The sequence below is a fragment of the Pelobates fuscus genome, chromosome 3, assembly GCF_036172605.1.
Source record: "Pelobates fuscus isolate aPelFus1 chromosome 3, aPelFus1.pri, whole genome shotgun sequence".
Classification (NCBI taxonomy): domain Eukaryota; kingdom Metazoa; phylum Chordata; class Amphibia; order Anura; family Pelobatidae; genus Pelobates; species Pelobates fuscus.
This window is the reverse complement of record NC_086319.1, coordinates 408,426,190-408,435,025: the sequence shown is the minus strand read 5'-3', so window position 1 is coordinate 408,435,025 and position 8,836 is coordinate 408,426,190. Positions and strand designations below refer to the sequence as shown.

Here is an 8,836-nt window from a genome sequence, read left to right as displayed (position 1 = left end):
TAGCTGAAATAAAAGCGTAGATGGCAGAGAGTTGTTCCATTTCAGCTACTTTGACCTTAAAATTGCAATTAACTTTGATTCACCTTGAATTCTCACGTTAATAAATAACCATTAAAGAATGAAGCTCTCTCTTTTGATTGGCGTCAAACATGCCAGGTTGGAGTCCACAATCTCTATTACACCATGGACTCCCAACATCATTTTTTCTAATTCCTCTGGGTATGCATCACGCACTTTGTTAGTATTTGTCAATGCAGTAGGAATTCATATTTTGTTAGGCTCCTCGTGCCCCCATTCATTTAGAACGCAAGGGAACCAAAGAAGACTTTGTCTAAACCACAGAAAATATTCTGCCACTGTCAGAGTGGCAGTTTTCTGAGACAGGTAAGTAGCTGTCACAGTCTTCCCTTTTGTTAAAGGGACACTCCAGACCCTAAAGCACTAAAGCTAGCTGAAGTACATTGTGTGTGAAGTGTGTGTCCTTTTTTCATTTTACAAAAGTGCAGATTTTTATAGAAATGTACGCTTTTATAAATAAACCTGGGTACGCCCCCCTGGCTGTCAATCAGATAACTGGTCCTGTTACTTCCTGGTTTGGTTAGCTTGATAGAGCTAAGCTCAAGAGGCAGAAATTGTTCAGAGTACCTGCCTTGCAATCATTTCTCATTATTGACGAGACCGGTTGTCTGCTTGAAAGTCGGAGGGGGGGTGTAACAGTTATAAAATGATAACAATTGGCACGTTTATAAATTATAATTTCTTCTGAATTTCTTCTGAAACCTGCCCTCTTTGTTAATACATCCAAATCTGTACGTTTACTTCATTTTTATATTGTTCTGACATACTTCCCATGATTCCATATGCAACCCTTCCATACCTATCAGCAAACTGATCAAAATTTGGATTAAGCAAAATGACTTTTTGTTTGATGTCAGATTAGAATAGCTGAGTATTAAAGGGATACTATAGTGCCAGGAAACAAAGCCATTTATTTGGCACTATATTTCCCTACAGTGCCCCCTCCCTTGCGGGCCCCCTACTCGGTGCTGAAGGAGTTAAAACCCTTGCTGGATGTCCTCATGAACAGCGAGAGGACATTCAGTCTAAGTTAGGTGACTTTTGGTTGCCTAACCACCGGGAGGTGCCTCTAGTGGCTGTCTGGTATACAGCCGCTAGAGGTGGAGTTCACCCTGAGAGAGGTAATTATTGCAGCTCCTCAGAAACAGCAATAATTACCATTGCAGGGTTAAGGTGACAGGGATTTTGCACCCAGACTATGCCAATGAACTGAAGTGGGCTAGGTGCCTATAGTGTCCATCTGAAGTGTATTTACAATGAATTTCAAATGTAAGGCCAAAGTAGCCAAACTGGAATTACAGCTGACTTGGATAATTCTTCCAGTTTACCTATTTTGATCTTAAATTTGAATTTCACTGTGAATTCCTGACCATTCTCACTTTAGTAAGTAGCCCTGTAACTTTCAAAAAAATATATTATTTTACCTTGAAGCTCTCAAACTCTGTATTTTCCATAAAGCAGTAAGTCTGTACCTAAACACTCATCAGATGAATACAGCTCCAGATAGTTTTCTAGATCCACCATACCAATAGTTGACACCATTAGACAGAGCATGAAAAGTGCTGCCGTCATGTAGAATTCCGTGTTACAGGAGGGAAACTTGCATGGTTCTTTACTGAAATGTGAGATCAAATCAGATTCTAAGTGACTTTAAATTTAAAGTCAGAGTATCTGAACTAAAAGCAGAGCTGACAGAAAATGGTTCCAGTTTGACTTGAAATTTACTTTGAATTCTCACTTTAATGAATGACCCTGTATGGCATCACCCTCATTATCAGGGTTATTTACTAAGGAGATAATTCAAAGGGAATTTCCATTCTAAGGCCACAGTCGCTGAATGCAAAGCATAGCTCGCTAAATAATTCTTCACATTCGGCTATGTTGGCCTTAAATTTGAAATTCGCTTTGAACTCACCTTTAATTCTCACTTTATTCAATAACCCTGTAAGTAACTGATTCCCCTCCCCCCCCCCTGCAGCACATGAATACTGTGTACAATATATTTTAATTTCTGAGCGAACAACCAATAAATGTCTAGGAACCCATTGAGGATCTAACAACTTTAGTAACTGGTTAAGATGCTTTTACAGGTGTCTGTAATTGTTTTCCCCAGTTAGAGGTACCTGCAGGTGGTGGGTGGGGTTATACAGATTACCTTTCCTAGTTAGAGGAACCTACTTGCAGGTGGTGGGTGGGGTTATACAGATGACCTTTCCTAGTTAGAGGAACCTACCTGCAGCTGGTGAGAGAGGTATATAAAGGGCAGGGCTGTACAGGTAGTCATTGTACTGCAGTCAGAATGGGACAGTGGGTTAGACTGAGTTGCCTTCTCTTTGTGTTACTGGTCTCTGGACCAGAGTTGGCTGTTTCCAGGAAGCATGTCCTAGCCAGGAATCGGAGACAGTATGACTCCTGGTGGGGGAGGACACCATCTGGTTGGGGGTCCTCCAGGCTGAATATTGGGGTGGTGGGTCAGTCCAGACAGCTGCAGACTCCTGTCCAGAATCCTATTAGTGTGCAATGTATGGAGGATGCAATGGTGGTATCTGTAAAGAGGGATCTCTATGGAAATGGGCGGCTGGTGAAAGCCTCTGATCTGAGTCTGGGTCCCAAGCAGTGTATGCCAAGCTCCCAGAGTACAGCAACTACTGTGATCTTCCAGCACGGGCTGCAGGACTGTGGCAATACCTTACAGGTGAGGAAATGTCTTTCTAGGTATACATGAACTCTGTATTCTGACGTGTATGACTTGAAAGTGTGAACTGACTTTTTTTAATGTTGGAGATATGGGCAATTGTGTATCAAACTGAGGTGTGCTGATGTGACAAGGTGCATTGTAGTGGATATGGTGGTCTTGGTTTTTTTTTTTTGTTAAAAAGTCCACTATTACCAATAGAAGGTTGGAATGGCTTATCGGAGCTTGTATCTCTGCTGGAACTAACAAAGGCAGGGAAACCCCAGATTTACGTATTCTAAATTGGCATGCCTTCTTACAATGATCAAGTGGAACACTCCTGGCACCATCACTACTGGCTATGGTTTCTGTAGTGTTGCTTTAAACTCCTTGAAGAGACTATGCAAATGTATCCTAGAGTCATGCCCAAAGGGGCACATAGTGGTTGGTCAGGGTACTCCATGCAAAATGCTCCCCCAGAAGTGACCAATGAAAGCCTACACTCAGAGCCTCTTTAAATAGTCTAAGCATGTACCTCTGGTACATATCTCTCAATACAAAGATGATGTTTAAACCTTGGTGGGCATAACCATGTGGTGTGTTTATAATTGTTTTTTTTTTTTTTTTTGCCTTCTAAGACTTTACTATACTGCATAGATATGTGAACTGATGGCATACCATGAAGGAGCATATTAAAGGTTGCACAAACTATAGGTGGCCATTGAGTGTGTAGTCCAGATATATTGCAGTTCACTATTTAAGGATTAAAGGGATCTAGTGTAGAGATCATACCCATGTAATCTCACTGCTCAGTTCTTGGCTGTTTTAGCATTACATCACTTGTGTTTATGTATCCCTACCTCCACAAACTGACTCAGTCTCCCTAAGACTGCTTCAGGAAGACTGCAAGCATCCTGTTTTTGGCTTTACAGTCCCAATATTTGGGTACTGTTCCCTGGTGTCCTGCTTTTAGGAACACCAAGGATCTGTCACCAGCAATCATAGCTTGAGTACATCACTAGTAGTTCATGGCAATGGTTCCCAGCTGGTTTTGGTGGACTTGAAGTCATGCCAGCTGACCTACCTATTAATCCCCCTTTATCACCTCCCACGGGTGTGGACACGAGTTGGGATGTATGCACTGTGTGAAGGAAGTTAGGTTGTGCATATTGATGACTAGCCGGTACTAGGCCATGCCTGCCTAGAATGCCTTCTAATGAAAACTGGCTTTATACTAAATATAACTAAACCATCACTAATCAAATGAAGGCACTTTTCTAAAGATTTGCTACTTAATCTCTGGCCTATGTATGGGATTAGATTAAAACAGTAATGTTCTGTACTACTGCTCCTTACCTACAACTTGCAGCCATGACAAACAAATGTAGTGGCCAATATTGTGTCACTTGCAGCTTATTAATGAGTGTCAGACATCTTCAGTTTGTGGTGTTTCTTGGGTTTTAACAAATCTGATGTTTGTATCTGCAGATGACTTCGGACTGGCTGATCTATAGCACGAACTTGACCTACAGCCCAACCCCTTCCAGGAACAGTCCCATCATCCGTACCAACTCTGCTGTGATCCCCATCCAGTGCTACTACCTCAGGTGACTACCAGTCTGTCTCTCTCAAAATCTAGTTTTCAGGAGAAAATGCCTGTAGTGCTATCAGTCTGACAGTTGCTAGAGGTGTTACTCTGGTAAACACTGCTTTTTCCTCAATACAAAAATCAATTTTACCAGAAAAGGGACAGTCTATGAACCAGTTAAAGGGACACTAGAAGCACCCAAACCACTTCCACTCCTTGAAGTGGTCTGGGTGCAGTGACCCAGCCATCCTTAGTAATGCAGCAATGTAAAACACTGCCTTTTTGAGAAACTCTAATGTTCACTTTGCAGTAAATACTTTAGTCTAGTTACAAAGTTGACTCTTTCTAATAACTGCTGCTGTGACACTACAATATGTAATCTCTCCCTACAAACCTTACAGTAAGTAATGCAGTGCTTGTATATACACTGCATGGTGCCATGCAGTGCTGATATCCCATATGCTTATTTGTGATATAAGCACTGCATGGCTCTGTTTTGTGTAAATATGGACATCCACTACCAACTGATCAGATAAGTGGGGCTGCTGAATACACTGCTATCAGTCTGCACTACAATGAATCCAGCGCTGGTTGCTATAGTGATATCATGGCATCAGAGGTAAGGTTAGTGCAGATCTGGTCTTCAGCCTTTAGTGTGCACTCTGCCCTATTCAAACACATATAACCTAAATGTCAGCCCCTGTGGACTTGAACTACAAACCTCAGTCCACCCAACTGTCCTGATTTTGGCAAGGCAATCCCAATTTACAGATCATGGGACGGTCCTCAAGCATATGCTGTACAGTGGGAGCTAAAACCTCCAGAGCACTGTGTGCATGGTCCTGTGTGAGGGGGAGGCAGTCATGTTTCCAGGCTAAGTGACAAGGTTAAGTATGACTCATATATCTCCATATGTTGGGAGATGTTCATGTCTACCCTGAAGGCAGCAAGCCATAATAAAAACTGCAGTTAAAGGTCAACATGATTCTGGAACTCCAACATCTCTGGACCTCATTCTTGTAGCATGGCGTATTGCAAGGTGTTTTAGGAAAACCTTGTAGCATGGCGTATTGCAAGGTGTTTTAGGAAAACCAACCAAAACTGCCCATTCCTAATATCAGGATAAATATGTCCTGATACTGGTTCTAACGTATAAAACTCTAGTGCTGTGCCAGCCTATAGCTGTATAAATCCTGCTGCAGTAAAGGGTTCCCGTCTGGGACAATATACACTGACTTCAGCCATCCAAGTGTTGTATTACTCCAGCACTAGGACCACACTTCATTAATGCTCTGCGTGGCTGGTCCTGAGTGACATGTGCCATCAGGCTGTAGTGGTTATGGTGCCAGATGTACCCTAGCACATCCCACTAGGTCCTAAAACCACTTGTAGTATAATCTGATAACTTGCCTGGGTCACTGAGTGTGCATGGCTGCAGCCCCACAGTCTTCTGGTACAGAAAATGGGTCCTTCCCCATAATTGGGGAGAGCAGCGCAGTCCTCAGTTGATCGTGCTGTCACTGTAATAACCATTTGGCTGATCACTGTGGAATGATGCTTGGCATATCTTTTGGTTTCTATTAAATAAATAAAAGTGACTACATTAACTCGTGTATAGCATGTTGCGAAGGATCTTTCAGACTTTATTTTTTTTAACCCACAATCCATCAGTCCCACAGTAGGCAAGCGGCACATAAAATGGCTGCGCCCAGATATTGTTGTTCGGTGTAAAACTTGATTTAAAGTAAACCTCCTCCAGGGAGGCACAGCCAGAGGAGGTTTAGCTAGGGATGCATAAACAAGAGTACTCCATTTTCTGCCATTTGAGTAAAATCAGTGACTTTATTTCTTAAGCTAAAATTCTGGTGCACTTTAAAAACATTAATTCAGAACCTACTGAAAGGAATGTTATGAGATTACTTCACATGACAATATATTTATTCTCTGCAGACATGGCAATGTGAGCAGCAATGCTATCAAACCAACATGGATTCCCTTCAGCTCCACCATATCCGCAGAGGAACGTCTGTCCTTCTCGTTGATGCTGATGAAAGGTAACTACTGTCTAGATGTTATGGGTGACTCCTGTCTCTGCTGTCACTAACCCCATTCAATGTGTAACCTTCCAGATGACTGGAGTGCCCCACGGACATCTGCAATATTCAATTTAGGTGACATATTCCACATGGAGGCTTCTGTTGACACAACAAACCATGTGTCTATGATGATCTTCGTGGACAGCTGTGTGGCAACATTATCCCCTGATGCCACCTCCAGCCCTCGTTATGAGATCATTGCTCAGAATGGGTAGGTTATGCCACTTGTGGATTTGTGGTAGATGGTAATACCTTTTCTAAACCAGCCTGTGCTTTGCAGGTGTTTGTTGGATGGCAAACAGGAGGATTCATCCTCTGCCTTTAGATCCCCGAGACCCACACCAGTCCGGCTCCAGTTCACAGTTGATGCCTTCAGATTTGTTGGATCTGATAACTCCATGGTGAGTATCTAGTCATACGTCTCTGTACACTTTGAGAAACCTCTATAAATGTAACCTCTGTTTGTAGATCTACATCACCTGTAACTTGAGAGCTGTTGCAGCAAGCCAGGTTCCTGATCCCATGAACAAGGCCTGTTCCTTTAGCAAATCCTCCAACCTGTAAGTAATAAACCCCAAGCAGGATTGTTGGCAACACTGAGGCTTGAGGACATAGCTGTTAGTAAATATTCTAACTGAGGCTAAATCCTCAAATGGATTGTTTTTTTTTTCTTCCTTAGCTGGACAGCTCTGGAAGGAAATGGTGCCATATGCAGCTGTTGTGAGACTGGAAACTGTGCTACAACTGGCAGCAGCCGGAGACTTAATCCATGGTATCCTGGACAAAGGGGTGTTGGCAAGAGAGAAGCTCCATCTGGTGAGTTACATAACTTCACTTAAATTCAAGCTACATTTAATGCAGTGTGATGCCATAACTGGCCTGGTACCTCTTGTCCTGGCTCCTTTCCATGACTGGGGAACTTCAAATCTGACTTGTCAGCATGTACTGAAGCCTACTTGTTTTCACAGGACCTCTCTTGGACCAAGAACACAAATGGGCAACACTGGGACCTCTGCTGGTAATTGGTGCAGGGCAGAACCAGGCTCTTGCTGTGACCCAAGAATCTACAAATGTGGAGCTCTGGGTGTTGGTGACCCTTGGTATCCTGAGTATGGCTGTCATTGTGGTTGGTGCTCTTGTAGCCTTTATTATGAAGTAATCATGGTCTAAAAGCTGAGACAAAAATAAAACCTTTTTTAAAAGCTAATGTGTTGCTTCATTATTTGGGTAGACCATTCTACCAAGGAGCATATAACAAGGAGGGGACCTGCTAAAATAAACAATGTCCTTTTCAGGCATGTTGGAATAGAAGATGGAATAATTGTATAGTCTTGCTGAATTTCCAAAAAGTAGCTTGCCACTAATTTGAGCAAATGGATACATGGCTTTAGCATAAAGCTTTCTGAAGCCATTTTTTAAACCTTATTAAAAGGTCTAGTACATCAGTATGCCACAACGTATAACCTGAATAGAAACTTCTATTTAGATTTCACTCGAGTTTAGTGAATACATTGTATAAAGGAAGAAACTCCAGAATGTGGGAGTCTGGTAAGCTGGACACACAGGTACAAGCAGTAAATGATTAAGCTGTGACTTCAGTGTTGGACAATTTGATTAACTTGGTTTGCAGCACAAAACCATCTGTCTAGGGGTTCATCTACTAGACCAGTTAATCTTATTAATGATTGCAGTTTTTGAGAAACTGCATGACTGAGGCTGCATCAGACAGCCACATGTCACTTCCTGGTAAGCAACTTTTGGTTGCCAACATCTCTTCACGCTCTGCATGAGGACATCAGCGTCTGAAAATAAATGCTTTTCTATGGGGATAGTCGAATAACTTTACTGCACATGTGCATTATCCCTTGGCAGTGGAAGCAGAGTAGCTAGGGAGACCTGCACTGGAATCGGGTGAAGACACAAAGGCTTTTAACACTTCCCATGCTGGGGGCAGTGGGAGCTACAGTGTACCAATATAAGTGTCTATTCCTTACACTATAGAATGCCTCATACAGTGAAGTCTCAAAACAAGGCATCAGAAATGCAAAGTGCAATATGAATAAACAAGGGGGTGAAGCTAGTGCTGGAGAGACTTAAAGCAGCACTGTCATGGTCAAACGTTCTCTCGATCTCAGGATCATTTCTTCCCATCTAATCTAGTTGTCTATAAATCAAAGTAGGGACTTTATCTTGTATTCCTACATTTGACCCACTCTGACCGACTTCCTGTGGGTCAGAGTAATGTTCTCTCAATACTCTCACTTTTATCAGTAGTGATGCCGGTGTTCACTATTCCTGAAAGTCCTAACAATGAACAGGTCATTCATGTTAAAACAACATTCGGTATGTTCAGTTTGAAATTTAATTCAAAGGAATGAAATTCTGATCTGTGGCTGCATC

The 8,836-nt window shown here is 42.3% G+C and overlaps 1 protein-coding gene across 1 annotated transcript; it reads left to right on the top strand.

Moving 5' to 3' along the window:
- Positions 1-2,377: 2,377 nt before the first annotated feature.
- Positions 2,378-7,611, top strand: LOC134601549 (zona pellucida sperm-binding protein 3-like). The gene is made up of 8 exons (XM_063446068.1): positions 2,378-2,773; positions 4,241-4,359; positions 6,291-6,394; positions 6,470-6,647; positions 6,717-6,837; positions 6,905-6,996; positions 7,116-7,252; positions 7,405-7,611. The coding sequence occupies exons 1-8, from the start codon at positions 2,378-2,380 to the stop codon at positions 7,593-7,595; spliced, it is 1,338 nt and encodes a 445-aa protein (XP_063302138.1). The 3' UTR covers positions 7,596-7,611.
- Positions 7,612-8,836: the final 1,225 nt, after the last annotated feature.

Excerpts from the sequence above, each read along its gene's own strand:
- LOC134601549 (XM_063446068.1), top strand. The coding sequence starts at position 2,378 with ATGGGACAGTGGGTTAGACTGAGTTGCCTTCTCTTTGTGTTACTGGTC. Across the intron at positions 6,395-6,469 it reads CTCGTTGATGCTGATGAAAG|ATGACTGGAGTGCCCCACGG; the intron begins GTAACTACTGTC and ends GTAACCTTCCAG. Across the intron at positions 6,838-6,904 it reads TTGGATCTGATAACTCCATG|ATCTACATCACCTGTAACTT; the intron begins GTGAGTATCTAG and ends CTCTGTTTGTAG.